This window comes from Primulina huaijiensis, chromosome 4 (assembly GCF_012295235.1).
Source record: "Primulina huaijiensis isolate GDHJ02 chromosome 4, ASM1229523v2, whole genome shotgun sequence".
NCBI classification, from domain to species: domain Eukaryota; kingdom Viridiplantae; phylum Streptophyta; class Magnoliopsida; order Lamiales; family Gesneriaceae; genus Primulina; species Primulina huaijiensis.
Window position 1 is genome coordinate 1,667,785 of NC_133309.1, and position 18,410 is coordinate 1,686,194.

The 18,410-nt window shown below is 32.7% G+C and overlaps 1 protein-coding gene across 1 annotated transcript; it reads right to left on the minus strand.

Annotated features, from left to right (window-relative positions):
- Positions 1–8,991: 8,991 nt before the first annotated feature.
- LOC140975158 (trihelix transcription factor DF1-like) lies at positions 8,992–11,550 on the minus strand. The gene is made up of 2 exons (XM_073438713.1): positions 11,106–11,550; positions 8,992–10,733 (listed from the first exon to the last, which is right to left on the minus strand). The coding sequence occupies exons 1-2, from the start codon at positions 11,360–11,362 to the stop codon at positions 9,383–9,385; spliced, it is 1,608 nt and encodes a 535-aa protein (XP_073294814.1). The 5' UTR covers positions 11,363–11,550; the 3' UTR covers positions 8,992–9,382.
- Between the last annotated feature and the right edge of the window lie 6,860 nt (positions 11,551–18,410).

Sequence of the window (18,410 nt, forward strand, 5' to 3'; positions counted from 1 at the left end):
GACCCAATTAAGAGATCCATCTCACAAAATACGACCCGTGAGACCGTCTTACAAATGTTTTTGCTTAATATTAATGAGCTTGAAAGTGGGAAAGGATTTAATCAAATTGGTTCTTTACAAATGGCAAGTGATATTCGTTGGAGTTCTATTTTGATATTTTTATCTAGTTTGACAAATATGTTTAGTGCAACACTTGAAGTTTTATTAAATATAATTGAAGATGGAACTACATATGCTCAACGTGGAGATGCTGACATAGCTTATCAGTTGCTATATTAGTATTCACAAGTTTCATTTCAGTATTTTCTTCTCAAATAGAAACAATTAAAACTCAAACTCGACTCGAGTGAAGAGTCGAGCTATTCAACTTAAACTCGAGCTCACTCTAATAAAACTCGTGTCAAGTTTTGATCAAGCCGATCATGAATAGCTTGACTCATTTACACTTATATATCTCGGAAAACAACATTATATTAAAATTATATTTAAAAATTTATAAAATTTGAAATTTCACCTACTCAATTACACTTTTTTTTACTAATTTGAAATATATTAACTCAAGAAGGCATCACATTTTTATGAGATAATGGAGAATTTCTTCCTTGAAAGTGATGATGATAATACACAAAAAATCATCCTTATTTTATATTATATTTTGGGGACAATGTTTGAAATTGACAGTAACAAGACATTTACATGTCACGTATACACTGTTACATTTTTTAACAGAAATATCTATAATCCGCACATATTTACCACTCAATTATTAGGCCCACAAAATTGGTGGTCACCATTTTAGTCTTCCGACAAAATGTAATTAATTATTGTTTTTAAAGTCAAATGAGATTATAGACTAAGGCACTATTAAATCAACACAAAAATGTGTGTGAGTTGTGAGACGGATCTTTTATTTGGGTCATCTATGAAAAAGTGTTATTTTTTATGCTAAGAGTATTACTTTTTATTGTGAATATCGGTAGGATTGACCCGTCTCACAGATAAAGATTTGTGAGACCGTCTCACAATAGACTTATTCTTAAATCAATTTCATTTTATATATAACTAATTAAACAAAATAAATAATTTGTTTATAAATATTTCAATATCATGTCGAATATTTCCAATATTTCTTGTTTTCTATTGGCTTAATATATACTTCCGATGGGCCAAGCTTTTATCAAACTTCTTTTAAAACTTGAGCTCTATCTCGAATTGATTGATGCATAAAAATATCGTGTTTGTTGAGTTCAATCTTGAATTATTTGAAAATTACTCGAGCTCTACTCAAATGCGTTAATCTTAACTTGAACGAGTAGTAAGTTGAAAATTAGTATTTGAGAAAATTATAATTTTAATCATATATCAAATTTCAGTTTTAGTCAAATATCTTTCATTTTTCATCATTAGTGCTGATGTAACTGTTATGATAGAGAGATTGCTTTAGATTGAGTGAATAAACAATCTCAAAAAATTCGCAAATTAATTCGATTTGGTTGGTAACATTGAATTGTAATTCTTGTCAGTTTTGTATAACTAAGCCACCAGTTTGGTACAACGCGTAAATATGATCATTGAACGGTTTGAACGACAAAATGGCAGGGGTTGAGTTAATAGTTAGGCTGTCAATACTGAACGTAAATAAGAGCAATTGAAATAGTAAGTGCACAAAAATGTTTATAGATGTTCGAAGACTTGAATAGCTCATATGTCGCATTTTCTCTCACTCGGGAAGGATTCCACTAGAAGCATTTGTTAATTACAAGCATTTTGGAACAACACACTTCAGCAGGACTTTTCTCGTACCTACTAAAACTCCTATATATCTCACAACTTAAACAAAATGACCAGTAAGACTCCTGTCAATTACAAATATTTCTCAAGAAAATAAACCGGAACAAATTGATCCTCTAAGAATTGATAGATTAACTGAAGTGTTTGCTAAAAAATGTTTGATCAGTTAGGCTTTCAAGAACTTGATACTCGGAATAATACTTGTGATTCAGAAAATTAATAGAGGCCGTTTGAGAGTCCAACCAACTCATCTATTTATATGATTCGATTCCAACAGTCGACTTTTTCGATCTGATGGTCGTTTTCAAATACAGACGTCTTCGTGCCATGTCATTGTCTTTTCTATCAAATAGTACACCTCTGGTAGTGCGCATGGAATTTGAAATTCTAACGGTGTAATAACTCAAATCTTTATTTCGAATGAAGTACTAATTACGACATGATTAAAGAGTTATTAATTAAGCATTATCAATTAATTCATTAATTGAGGATCATTCTGTTGGGATCTACCAAATTTAAAATATACCACACAATCTAGTCCAGGTTGCATTATTACGAGAAATCCAATTAGACGAATGAAATTATAACACGTGGCAGATAGGATAAAGTTTAGTTCTTTTGAACTAGTCCGAATGCAGCCTATAAATGAAGTTGATTTCATTTGTTTCCTACACAACTGTCTCTCAACTACTCTCTCTCGAGTTCTAGTCATTTACCTTAAGTTTTCTAGCCAGTTTTTATGTCAATTTAGTGTCGGGAATCTTCGAATCTAGTGTCGAATCAAGGAGACGTTGGTGAACTGGGACACGCAGATCGAGATGTCATCATCGGGCTGAAGACAGGCACAACTATAATTCTAAAGCCTTAAATAGTGATTTAAATATCATTACGAAGAACTTTGAAGCATATTTAGTAATTATGGATATGGCATTATAGTGATTTCAATCTGTTGGTATTGTCTAGGTTCAGACGAGCAAACTTTCTGTCAGATTGTTTTAGTGAGGTATGTGATGTACTGAATGAGATATCCAAGCGTAATATACACACTTATATGCTACATATTTATTTGTTGCATGATACATGTTTTATTACTTTGACAATATCATGCATGACATATTACGTTGGACCTGATATCTTTTGAGACACACCTCTTTTGTTGGTGCCGTTCAGCCCTGTTCTATATTGTGGACGGTTGGATATCGAGAGCTACAGTGTCTGACGAGACCCGCGGGCTTTGATGACCCTAGACATTGTAGGTCCACGTCTTGATGATGAGTGTGAGAGCCAAAACATACCTAGGACATATCAGAGACTACACACTCAGGCGTCTCTAGACCGAGCAAGAAATTCTTAACTTGATTATTGATATCCGAGTATATTGCATTTCACATACATTATAACAGTTTGTATACTCGTACATTCTCGTAATGGGCGATTGTCACTCACGTCCTTGTTTTCATTTTGGACACCCAATTCTATGGGGCATGTCTTAGGTTGGACAGTTCGAACGAACAAAGCAGTGGCCAGAGCAGTTGAGTTTTCTGTAATAATCCAGTTGATATTTTATTTGGTTTCTCGTATTCTCGTGCATGATTATGATTTCGATTTGATTGTATTAATGATTAAGATTGAGATTATTGTTCTGTTTTTGTTTGGGCTGTAAGATGATTAAGTTAATTGATTTTCGATGTTTCATTGTTGTTATCAAATTTAATTATGCATACTTATTAGTCTCTATATTTAGTAGCGGCTCAGGTAAGGATACTAGAAACGAATTCAAAAGGATTTTATAAAGATTTTATCTGATTTGTCAGCATATCTCTGATCCTTAAAATAGAATGATATGGAAATCTTTGGAGAATGTCCACTGAAAATCTTGACTGATTTAGTCATATAGATTGATTAGTGATCCTAGAACGAGTGGCCTTTGATTAGTTATCTCCCAATAGTTGCACCTAAGATCGGTTGGCTAAAAGATTAGTTATGCTCGGGAAATTAGTTACCTGGAAATGTTTAGTTTCCTTTATGAATTTAGTTCCACTAGTCTCTTTAAAATGTTTTTTTTAATTAAATATCATTGTTAATTCACTAAAATTATATGATCTAACAATTTCTCCTTTTTTGTTGATGGACATTGAATTCATAAATGTATCAAGAAGGCTAATGTAAATAAAAAAACAATATGTTGAACTGATAAATTGAAAGATTGATATTGAAACTAATATGAGTATTATTTCTTGTGATTTTTCTTTGTAACTGCTCGAGTGCTTCCCAGAATCAATTGGCAGGCTGGAGGATTCTGAGCGCTACTTTGGATCATATGGCTTGGAAGATTATTTCTTCTTAGCAGAGTGACTGTTGAATTCAGTTTTCTTTGACTCACATCCACTTTCCCATTTTTGTCAACACCACCTAGGTATTAAGAAGATTCAATACAATGGTAAGTTGGGTAGATACACCATCAATCTTTGAAGAGAGCATCTGCAAATTGACATCATCTATCTTTGAAGACAACTGAAAATTTCTTGTCTGAATTTGTCCAACAAGAGTGGTTGCATATGAAACTTGAGCTTTCTTGAGATGTTCGAATTTCATAAATATGTCCAACACGTACTTGGAAAGTGTGCATACTTCCTTGAGCATCTTATCTTTGAAGTCCTCATTATTATCAGGAGAATTCTGTTGACCTCGTTGCAAAACTGGAAGACTAGGAGTGATAGAGTTCAGCCTAGCATTGATGTTATCAAGTGTGTGACCTTCTGAGATTTCCAGTTTTGGTTAATTCATTATCCTCAGAATTTTTTTCGATACACTAGGCGAATTAGTAATATCAAGTGTAAGCTTTGGTGCCTGATTGGATGAGGATAGTTCTTTTTGATCAATCATCAAGATTTGCTCAGAATGACTGAATGACTTGAAAATGGACACATCTCCTTGAACTGCTTCATTAGATACGACTTCATTTGGAACTAACTTTGCTGTCTCAACCACTATCTTATATTCTGAAGAGATTAGTTCTTCTTCTGGTACAACACTTGTTGGCACAATTTCTAGTACTCCCAGTTGTCCAAGAATAAGGGAGAAGAGCGGTAAATCACAGACAAACTCTTCGTTTTGTTATTGTGAAATGAACTGCACAACCTCATCTACATTTTCAAGATATATCTCCCTGATTGAAGGAGATGTAACAAGTTCTTTTTGAGGAGGAGAAACCATTATGGTTTCAGATGATCAAAATCCTTGTTGATTTCTTCCGGTGAAATGTGGGATTATTCGAGTTATTGTTATGTGTTTTAGGCCGAGGAGCTTTAAAGTTGTGTATTGATCATAGTTAGTTGGTATAGGTATGTTACAGTTCGGTAACATACAACAATAACACTTAAACTTTGTTTTAAGCATATTTATGTATTGTTATTGTTGTTTATGTGATTATGTGAATTGTTTGAGTTGTTAAATGCCTTATTGAGTTATATGTTCAGTTATATGGCATTTAGTTTAGGACATACTGTTATGACATACATCTTGAGCACTATCGTTCTTGTTGACCAGTTACTGTTCTTCATTGTTATTCAGCAATGGTTATTGTAGAACTCGGGATTAGGGTGTGGCTGATAGGCTTATATTGATACACCTGAAACCGTAGTTAAGATTGATCAATCCTGTTGTTAGTGTAGCCCTCAGGATGAGCACTGGGATTGTGATATCCAGTACTGGTTGTTTATGTCATTCCTGTTATATATCGTTACAGCTGTGTGGAGGCCGAGTTGGGGATGTTGACTAGCACAACTTGGCATACCTCACATACTTAGCACGACGGCTTAGCTGCACGACGATGTAGCTCCCCTGGTGTTGCTCGAGCAATACTCTTGTTGATCGTATCATTCGTTTGACTTCCTTTTCCATGTTGATATTGAACCTTGTTCATGCATTTCATGTTTCATCTACATATCATGATGCATGATTTATGTTATTGTTATATTTGTTGAACTGTTTCATACTAGAATCCTAACCTCAGTTGTTTACTGGGGGCTGTTGTGGTTTCTTTTGGGCACCAAGTTAGATCTCCCGAGTGGTTTTGCAGCACCAGGCAGAGATTCCGCTGGCGGAGCAAGTCGTTGAGGTTTGATTGTCTGGTTTTGGTTCGTCGGAGTCTCTCAGCTAGTTATATTTATATATTTTGAGTGGTCAGTCTTATGTCAAGTTTTTATTCGGGGATATGCCTCGTGTATCTGTATTGTTATTTGGATTTAATTTATGATGCTTGGGAGCCTTGCCGGCTTAGTTGAATTGATGTATGTGATATTTATGTCTTGTTCCTGGACGGTACTTGCATGTGATTGTTTATATTTATCGCAGCGTCAGTCTTGAGTCATTTTACTATTTCCTGATGCTTGAGTATTTCGGGATGTCCTACATATGGAGAAATCATGCCAAAATTTTTATAGGCCCTAAGGTCCATTTAAAAGTATTTTAAAACCATTTTTCGCTGCAAAATTAAATCAAATCATTATTGTTTGATCATTAATTACCATTAGAATAAATGGGTCTCACACGCTCAACTTCCTGCGTGGGTGCATGCCTTGTTCTACCCAAAACCCTATTTTTCACTTCGCATTTACAATAATCATCAACAAAAACATTGTCGATCTATGTATTGGCTTTCATTTGCTATTGACTCACTCAATTTGAACTTTGGACACAAATGTTATGCTCATTCTCCTCAAGTTTGGCAGTCCAATTACTTCAATGCACACGACACATTTCATAATGATTTTGCCCCTATTTTCCAATAGATTTGGACAAAACTCAAAACATAAAAATTTTAGTGTAATGTATTAGCTTTATAATGAAATTGGTTTCATCTCATTTGAAATAATATTCAAATTATTATGTTAGAAACTGTAAAATGTGTCACTTCTCTATTGCGGTTGAGCATATTTTTCAAAAATAAATCAATTACTAATACGATATTTCATTATCACAACATATTTTCTCACTTTCATTATCAATTAAATACTTTATACATTCAATAGTAGGACAAATATCACAAATTATCGAGAATCAAAATATGATTTGTGATATTACGATGTGAGGGCTTTACAGTATATTTCAATTTTTGATAATTTTAGTTATTTTTAATTGAGAATACTGATTTGATACTGCACAAGTCGGCACCAAGTTGATGTCAATATCAACATCACATATGTGCCATACTGGCCCAGGTCGGATAAAGAACAAGATGTTCTAAATCCAAATCACGTATCACTTAGATCAGCAAATGATTCTCGTTCTCACCTCGTGAGAGACCTTAAGAATAGTTCTAGAATCATCGAATCCAATCTTTTTCTCTCAGGGGAGGTCAACCAAACTGCAATTCACTGAAAATTTCCATGTATGAAATGGATTCAATATCCAACTACGAAATCCTAGTTTCTCACCATGGCAATTGAAATCAGAGCCCACACAAAAGTTATTTATTTATAAACGGATTTGGACAAAAGACGGAAGTTCAATGGAATAAAACTTAAATTTATAAATAGATGATTAAAATCACAAATGAATAAATATGAAAGACCAAAATACAAATCTCCCTTAGTTTTACTACTTTTAGTCCTTTTTTTTTTTTGCTTTTGTAAAGTAATTCCTAACATTATATTGAATATTATTGATTTATTGTTGAATACTAACAACAGAAATATATGATGTCATATTAGCGGTTCGACAAAAAAAAAAAGAATAAAAATGAAAATAAATAATGTGAGACCCAAGCCCTTAAGCCCAATTATCACATGAGTGGGTCTCATATGAGACCGTCTCACGGATCTTAATCTGTGAAACATGTCAACCCTACCCATATACACAACAAAAAGTTATACTGTTAGCATAAAAAGTAATACTTTTTCATGGATGACCCAAATAAGAGATCCGTCTCACAAATACGACCCGTGAGACCGTCTCACACAAGTTTTTGCCTTATCACATTGTCCCAACTCACTTTTAAGTATATAAACTTAAAATTATACATTCACCTAATTTTACACTTTACGTTAAAATAATTCACTCTCAAAATTTTTTCCTCTCTATAAAGAACGTGAAGTGTCATCTTGAGGGATTCAAGTTCTCTTACATTCAACTTCGAATTCAACAGTGATATAATATTGTAAGTAGAACATGTATTTTCTTGATACTTTTATAATATTTATCCTCATGATTTGTTAAGTTTAAATATATTATCTATTGCATGATGATATTTTTCAACAAATATTTTGTTTGTTTTGATCTTGCATATGACATTGTCTAGTATGGTTAAACTAGACACCTATAATCCAATCTGGGAGTTAGGATAATTAAGTCAGAAACTTATGATCCAATCTAGGGAGTTAAGCCATACATTATGATCCAGTCTGTGGAGTTAAGCCAGAAACTCATTATCTAATTTGCGAAGTTAAACAAGATATTTGATGTTTATCGTGTGTGAAATATTAAATCTACTTGTGAATAAATTTGATTTGTGATTTATAAAAGTATTGTGATATTTTTAAACCAGAAAATATGCTCCCTCCATATAACTGAGTGACGAACATATCATTCATCCCTTATATCCTTTTCAGATGAGGATACACAATTGAAGATCAAGAATCAGCTGAATTTTAGGGTTGGTGATTTGCCATGAGATTAAACATGTTGTCCTTTTTTTCTTTGTTCCTAGTTTGGAATGTTTAAGTTGGATTTTGGATAGTTGATTTGTTAAGTTTGAAATAACTGAATTGTTGATTTACTATTTTAATATTTTTTTTGTATTGGATATTATTGATGTATCGACAAATATTACCAACGTGATAACGAACATCGTTGATATGTCTAATTGATATGTCTAATGTATTAGCATTCCGAAGAAAAAAAATAAAATCAAATCAAATACCAACTTACAAACTAAATTTATTTATAATTTCCCTTACCAAATCAATAAATATGTGTATATACTATTTTAAATTAATCTTTTCCAATTACATAAATATATTATTTAAAATTTTAGTCAAACAAACATTAATTCTTTGAATTTCTCGTTAAATTTGATATAATCAACCATATTTATAGAATAAAATTAAAGTTTTAGTCAATGATTTTAATATCTATATTTCACTAAAGTATTATATATTACATTAAAAAACTCAATTTACAAAAAAAAAAAAACTCAAATAAGAAAGTATGATACATTTAAAAAAATTAAAACACAAATTTGCAACTCTACATATAAATATTTTTCACCCAATTTTTGGTTTATTTTTAAATTTCCAAATCAATAAATAATAAATAATAAAACTATAAAACTAAAACAAATAATAAAATCGAAAATTTACCCACAAATCTCATCTTCCCCATGTGTTTCTACTGCAGTAATTTCAAAAATTTTCACCGCCACCCGGAGTTTTTGACCCCCTCCGCCGCTCCTGACACCTTCTGCAACTGTCCCCACCACCATTTTTCTTCATCCCACTTGCCTTGATCCACTTTTTTCATGATTCAACGAGCGTTTCCGTTGACAAATCGACGCAAAAAGATAGTAATAAATCATCGACTATTCTGTGTTTTATGGCTTCTTGTTCGTTAACATCTCATATGATCCCCCTCCGTCGTCGTCGTCGTCTTCGTCATCGTCGTATTCGTCTATATTTTCGCTGTTATCTTGATCGTGTAACTTTTCCGGCAGCGGCCATTGCTGCTCCGGCATGGCCATTATCGGGACCACAGTTCTCTCGGAGGCGGATTCGGTTTTAGCTCTTTCTTTGTATATGGCGTCGAGCTGTTGGAAATACGGGCATGTCTTCGAGTCTTCGGGTCTCTTCTTGTTGCTCTCTTTCACTTTCTTGAAATACTTGTTTATATTCTCCCATTTCTCCTTGCATCGTTTCGAGCTCCTGTTGTAGCCTATTTTCGCCATGGCGGCGGAGACTTCCTCCCAGAGAGGCCCTTTAGCTCCGCTGTCTTGGTATTTTAGATCAAGATTTGTTCGGAGTTGGATAAGTGCTTCGGTTTCGGCTTTAGGCCACCGCGATGAGCTCGAGGGAAGATTAGTATCTTTATCATCGCCGCTGTTGTCGGTTTTCGGAGGAGTATCCACAATTTTTGCGACTGTCACTGTCGGGGCTGGTTGTGCTGGTGGCACCGGTGGTCGAACAGGTACTGCCGGCGGCGGCGGCAGTGTGCTTTGGAGTAATTGCTGTACTTCGATACTATTGCTTAACGGGATTTGCATGTTTTGTTCGGTTATCTTCTGCAAGAATGCGATCACCGCTGCGTCTTTGGCGGCGGCGATGGATCTTTCTTGGACTAAAAGGTCGTGTTCCCGGTTAATCCTCGCCATCTCTTGATTCCTCCGAGCTTCCTCCCTCGCCGCTCGGTCGATCTCACGTTTCTCAAGCGTATCCAAGAATTGCTTCTGCAGCTCCTGCTGCTTCTGAATCACATCTGCCATCAACCCCCCGAAGAAATCCTTCCATTTCCTCTTCCTCCCCCGCCGTTTCTGTATGCTCTCGTCGGATGAAGTCGAAGACGAAGTCGAATCCGACGCCTGGCTGCCGGTGGGTCGATCGAAACGTCGGATTTGAGGCACTTGTAATTGGTATATCGAAGAATGTGTGGTGTTCTGAGGCATTTTACTCGAGGGGATCGATGAAACAGTGCTGATATGAGGTGGGGTTGTCGTGTTGGGAGGGATCGGTTGCGTTGACGCCGCTGCCATGGCTGCCGGAGGAGGATTGAAGGGGAGCGGCGGCGGCGGCGTGGTCTCCAAAGCCGCTAATTGATCAAAAAACCGGTAACTTTTGCCTTCCGGCTTCGATGCTCGGCCATCTTTGGTTCTCTTGTGGTATTTGTATACGTTCTCGAACTTCTCCTTGCATTTCTTGGCACTTCGTTGGAAACCAAGCTCCCCCATTTTTCTGATTGGCAAAATCAAATAAAACCTTAACCATTCTTAAGAAGGAATATACATAAAATAAATATCAAGAATCAACAGCTCTAATTCAGACAAGAACTAAACGATAAAAATCAAAATGTGTTCTTCAACCTCATTTCCATGGCTTCATATTCAAATCTTGGTGTCAAAGTTCTAATCTTTTCGAACAAATTAATCTTATTCTTCTTTGTTTTTCAGAAAAAAAGAAAAGGTTAAAACAAGAAAATAAATCCCACGAAAGCTGCCGAGATCCTGCAAAATAATCTGAAAAACAGTGTCCTTTAACTGCAGAAAAAAATTTAAGAAAACCTCGAACTGGTATTGGAATGAATCCATTTCTGACAACATAATTTACCTCGAAACTTCATCCCATAATGGCCCTTTAAGACTCGAATCTCTGAACACAGCATCCATATCCGAACGAATTTTCAGCAGAGCCAGCGTTTCTTGCCTCGGCCACCGGATTCCCCCTCCCCCGCCGCCGCGGCGCTCCGTTTCCTCCATTCTAATACTCTCATCCACCTCCCCTACACCGCTGCTTGGATAAATCGAGCTAGAGGCCGCACCAACCTCACCGCCTCTCTCCTCCGCAGCTGACGCGCCGCCAAGCATGATGAACAACGAGATCCTTGTTCAGTACTTGAAATTTACAGACGATTTTTTTTTAAAAAAAAATTAATAATTCTGAAAAGGATGGTGAATAATTTCGAGTTTTATGAAGATTGGGAGGTGGGATCTGTCTCTCTGTCAGTCTCACTGAAATTATATTTATTTTGTTTTGGGAAAAAATAGAAAGCGCAATTCTTTGTTTTCCATTTCCTCTCAAGAATCTTTCGGCATTTTTGAAACACACTAAAATTCATATTTTACATTGTATAATTAAATTTTCCATTATATATATATATATATATATATATGTATATGTATATGTATATGTATATAGTATTGATTGTACTCGCGATCATATTTTCGAAACCTCGACGCGATAGAAAAAATTATATTTTTTATCGTGGTATATTAGCTATTTTGGTTATATATTTGTCAAATCTAAAGTTTTTTTATACCATTTTTTTTCTTTTTTAATAACAATTTTATTCATCTCTTCAACGTGACGCTCAAATATAAAGTGTCATATTGACATTCTCGATAAAATACTAAAATTATCATAAAAAAGTAAATATACAAAATCAAAAATAAATACATCCAACTCAACCATGGTTGATATATATAATCGATATATTCGAAATATTAATTTTTTTATATATAAAAAATTTTAATATTTTTATATAACCTAACCAAGTATGACAAAAAACTTGCGGTCTCACGGATCGTATTTTGTGAGACAGATCTCTTATTTGGGTAATCCATGAAAAAATATTACTTTTTATGCTAAGAGTATTATTTTTTATTGTGAATATCGGTAGGATTGACTCGTCTTACAGATAAAGATTCGTGAAACCGAGACCTATTCACTAATTATACCTACTTTTCTCCAAAGTTTGAATTTCTACGTAATAATGCAAATAATACTTTAACGGGCCTCCACATGTGAAAGCCGAAAAATATACAGCCAAATTAACATCAAGTGTACACGTAGAAATTGATTTTTACATTAGACAATAAATGTCACCTATTAAATTGTGTAATGAAATATATAAAGATTGTATTTTCAATATGTATATATATAATTTTAATATGATATTTATCTGGATATCTAACAATTTAGTGCAATCGATTGTAAATCACGTCGACTAAATAAATTATATTAAGTAAGCCCAATACGACAAACTTGACCGAAAAAATTACTCGATAGGCTTATATGTATCATATGATCTTGAACATTGTCTAATGGATATCCATATCGTTGAGATGGAAAGAACAAGTAATAAACAATAATTTTATAATTTAATAAAGAGAATTGTTATTGATATTTCAAAAATTTATTCTCACACTCTACCTTTATCATTTTTGTGTAGTATTTTAAATCATAAAAGTAGAGTGTGAGAAGAAATTTTCAGTGAATAAAACAATTTCATTTTAGCAAAAAGTTGCTTACATATTTATCATTAAAAAGAGTGCAATGGCATGTGCATAAGCAAAATAAGAATTTAATGAACATTCATTTGGGTGATATTAGATCAAGTGTTTGTCATTATGATAAAAGTTAGATTTGCTAACCAATATATAAGTTTATTTTCTTGTACTCGTGACAGCACAAATTGTACCTATTTGAGTGTTGATGGGTCGGGCTGTTAGGCTCATGAGTCCGAAGAGATACGTGTCTTTCTGCTCATGCTGTCTCATATATCTTAGATATCAGTCTTACTTTTTCCCACCGCCAGCCATGTTCCCAACAGAGACAGTATTATCCATGAAGATTTGGCGTCAACATTTTAAAAGTCCACCTTGCAAATCAGATCAAGCGGCGCAACGTCAGTAGCTTGACGCACGTGAATTTCTGAGGAGGTCACCCATCCCAGTACTATTTTCACTCATGCATGATTAACGCAATACCACCAAGAAGTATACAAATATGTTTCTTGTGAGACTTGAACCATGTCGTCGCTCTGATACTAATTTTTAGGATTAAGCGCTTATCACTAGGCCAAAAGATATAGTAGTGAGCCAAGAGCAACTTTATTTTTCATACTGGTGACAGTACAGAGTGCACCTACTTGTGTGCTAATGGTTTGGGTTGTTAGACCCATGAGTTTGTGCAAATGAGTATCTATCTGCTGGTGTTGTCTCGTATCTCTTAGAGATCAGTCTTATCCTTCCATACCATCTGCCATGTTCCCATCATATATAGTATTACTTGTTAAGATTTGGCGTAACTCGTTTACGGTCTACCCTACCAACCAGATCAAGAGTCGTAATGTCAGCAGCTTGACACACAATAACTTCTTAAAAAATCACTAATCTCAATAATACTCTCACTGATGCACTTTAACTCAATAGGTAATTTAACAAACTTTGATGATAAATAATGGTAAACAAAAATTTAAAAATTTGCGCTGATCTAATTTAAATAATAGTAACAATTAAAACGTTTAAATATATACCAAATTGGTAAAATATTAATAGTTTAATGACGCCATTTATTTATGATGCATTTTCATATAATTTACGACCAATATATATAAAATTTAAAATAATTATTTTGTCTCTAGAATATTATATTTCTTTTCCGAAATTCAAACGTGCATAATACCCTTATTTTTATTTAAACAAAATATAATAAAATGAGCACTAGTCAAACATAACATTTTATGGATATGAATTTCCCAAAAAATTTTAATATACATTTGAATGCATCTTGTGCTAAAAAAAAATACTATATATAATATTTAATGAAAATTGTTTTTATATATGTTTGTCTGTATGCGATTTTGGTAATCTATATTGTTAAATTCAGTTTTATTATGTTATCTTTATTTTTTTTGACAATTTTAGTATTTTTTTGACTTGACGTGATATTGCATCAATGCAACGCTGATGTGGCCCTGGTACATATAGTCTCATATCAGTCCTCTTGATGAAAATAATTAAAATTACCCAAAAAATAAAAAAAGCGATATATTAAAATGAAATATGATCAAAATCGTAAAATGTCAAATTTACGAGATAAAAAATACATTTTTTCCTAATATTTAATTTTTTAATCATTATCCTATTTAATTCTTTGAGTCATGGGTATAATTATAACCATAATTCGAAAAAATCCAATATATATGAACCAATTCAAATAAGACAAAAAATTGTGTGAGACAGATCTCTTATTTGGGTCATCCATGAAAAAATATTACTTTTTATGTTAAGAGTATTACTTTTTATTGTGAATATCGATAGGATTGACTCGTCTCACAGATAAAGATTCGTGAGATCGTCTCACAAAATACGTATCCTTCAAATAATATCCCTTATTCAAATCAATAAACTATTAAAAAAAATTAGGGGTAGGGCGGTTCCCCAATATGGTTAGAGCCAGCTCATATAGCTAGCTCACCATTGGCTTTTCTGGCGTTGGCGTGATATTTCCTTCGATTTATGAATGAATTTTAAGATAGTACGACTCCTCTAATTTGTTGAGAATAAATAAAAACAATCGAAATGTGACGGTTAAACTGATTTAAAATTTAAATTATTTGAACTACATCATTACTACTAGAGTTATAGTTTTTGAATAAAATGATAATCGTAGTATTGATTGATCACACCGAAAAAACCGATTTAACGTGAAATTTTGCAGAAGATATTTATTAACCTCCTATGTATACTCCACGCTAGTTATCAAGAACTTCATTGTCTATCCATCATTAGACTCTCTAATGCCACTTAAACATCATGGTAAAAAAAACATTGTAACATGATTTAAAAATTTTGAAGTCGTATCATTATCATAAGCTATAATCCTGGTCAAATGTTAGTCGTGAAGCACTACATTGACTCGACATACCATCATGCTACGATAAATTTTTCCTAGATAAGTTATCACCAACTGACTCAACAGAACATCGTGCTAACCGTCTCCTTCAATACCCACGAGCTTGAAATCTAAGTAATGTCTCGATGATACCTCAAAATGTTCCAACGTCAACTCACTCTTTGATTTCAAATATATCTCGAACTTTTCCGAAGACTCTGGTAATTTTTAAATTCTCTTTGTATTCTTGGTTTCAGTGTAAACGAAATTTACAGAGGCGACAAATGGATGTAACTATGACATTGAGAGTAGACTATTATAAATCTTGTGTGCTATTGTGTTTATTTTTCATCGATTTTTATCACTTTCGATAAAAAAAAAATTGGGACTTTATTCTTAACATAATATATTTTAAATTCTTTGTAATGTTTAGAAAACAGAGTAGGTCTCTTGTGAGACGATCTCACGAATCTTTATATATGAAACGGGTCAACTCTATCGATATTCACAATAAAAAATAATACTCTTAACATAAAAAGTAATACTTTTTCATGGATGACCCAAATAAGAGATCTGTCTCACAAAATACGACCCGTGAGATCGTCTTACATAAGTTTTTATCTAGAAAATATTATTTTTTTATGGTATGGTGATTAATAAAAGTGTCCCCTAAAAATTGGGAAATGGATAAGTGATCAATCAAGTTAATAATTAAGAAGGATATGCATTGAAAATTCAAAGGGATTACGCACACCGCAAAGTCATTATGTGAATGTGCCGGTTGTTGCGCGGATTGATAATGCTGCCAATTTTACAAAGTTTAATGTCATTTTTTAGTGATGGGGATCGCACTTAATAATTCAACTACCATTTTATAAATAAATAAATAAATAAAGATGACACCACAAAAATTATATTGATGTGACGTTTTTCATGTCAGTAATATATCTAGTGTCATACTGCTAACAATTATCGATGTCATGTATTTCTTAGTCGCATCATGAATTTATTGGAAAAAACCAAAAATTTGTGTGAGATGGTCTCACGGGTCGTATTTTATGAGACGTATATCTTATTTGGGTCATCCATGGAAAAATATTAATTTTTATGGTAAGAGTATTACTTTTTATTTTGAATATCGGTAGGATTGACTCGTCTCACAGATAAATATTCGTGAGACCGTATCACAAGAGACCTACTCATGGAAAAAAATCAAAGTTATTGGACTGGGAATAATTAGACTAAGTTACGAGATCAATTCCGATATTCTCTCATAAAATTATAAATATCAGTGTTCTAAAAATAAGTAGGCTTGCAGTCAACTACCGTCTAAGTGCTTAGGCGGCGGCTATATCAAATTCAAATTCAAATTCAAACTCAAAATCAGTTATATATTTTTTTTAAAATATGTCAAACAAATATTTTTAAAAGAATTTTAAATTTAAAAAAATCTATAAATTACATTAAGCGGCTGTCTAGACGACTTCTAAAAATCAGGACGATGAGTGATCGCTAAATATCTAGACACCGTCTAGGCGATCCCATTCGCTCCTTTAGAACATAGATAAATATAACCCATAAACCTAGAATTCGATTGCCTGAAAATATTATTCACGCGGAAAATACTTAAAAACTAAACACGTATGATGGTTTTCAATTTGTTTTGAATATCTACTAGTATTGCAACAACAAAATGTACACAAAAGGTTTAATTATATAGTATCATTATGTAATGCAAAATTTGATGTCTAAATTAAGAATAACATTTTAAAAATAAGGTCACATTTAATAATTTGTGGTGTATAAATATTTTGTAACTCTGATGGAATTATACACTCTATATATGTGTGATTAATCGATCAAAATGAATTAATTCGGAAAATCAGTTTTAATTTTGAAACATATCGGTTAAATAGATTCAGTTTCGGTTTTGGATTTATAAAATCGGTTAACCGATTTAATCAATATATTTTAAATAATATTGATATTTATTATATGGGTGTATTAATAATTTGCGGGCTTCCTTTTACTTTCATCTTTCTAATTCTTGATCTTGCCATAAAATAGACATCTTCCACTTGTAATTGATTACTTTATAATTTTCATCAAAACTTTAAATAAAAATTTATCCGCTTCCATGAGCATATTTCACAAACAAACATGTTAACATCGAGTTAAAGTTTAGAGATGGTGAATAAACTATTTTAAAATTTTCTTTAAAGGTTTGAATTACAATAGCTTGTTCTTGAAATGTTAAAAATGAATCAAGCGTCGAGAAATTAAATCGAATATGGTTCTAAAATCAAGCAGAAGAAATTCAAAATATTATATGTAAAAATCAATTAAACCTTTTATAAAGATATATAAAAAAAATATTCAAGTTGAAATAAAAAGAACGGTTAGGCTGGATCATTTTATTAAACATTTTTTATGTAATATTTTGTTATTTGAAAGACACATAAAATACTTCAAATATGTCTATCGAAAACAGTAGCAAAAGTAAATAAATGCAATAAATAAATAGACACAATTTTGTTTAAACTATTTTAAAATTTTGTTTAAATGCTTGAACTACAATTGCTCATTCTTGAAATGTTAAAAAATGAATCGAGCACCGAGAAATTAAATCGAATTTGGTTCTAAAACTAAGCCGAAGAAATTCAAAATAATATCTTTAAAAATCGATTAAACCTTTTATAAAGCATATAAAAAAATATTCAAGCTGAAATAAAAAGAACGGTTTGGTTGGATCGTTTTATTAAACATTTTTTAATGCAATATTTTGATATTTGAAAGACACATAAAATACTTCAGCTACGTCTACCGAAAATAGTAGCAAAAGTAAGTAAATACAATAAATAAATAGGAACAAATTTGTTTATGGATATTCGAAAATTAACAATTCATACGTCAGCCTTGGAAAGATTCACTAGAAAAATTTGATTTATACATCACTTTATACAACCCCATTTCTAGTTAAGGCTTATCCTTTTCCTAATCGAAACTACTAGCATACTCTCGATTGTATGTCACAACCTCACAATCTGCGTGATGTTTAATATCTTTTATTCCAAGAGTACAAACACAATTTTTAATGTCTTTGTGTGAATACTATCACTCAACTAAACTTTGCGTTAATATTTCTAGTTTATGTGAATGATTGAGTGTGTGAGAAAATTAATTCATTACAGTGTATATAGTTTCAAATATTTTCTCACACACAAGGGGAAAAACTTT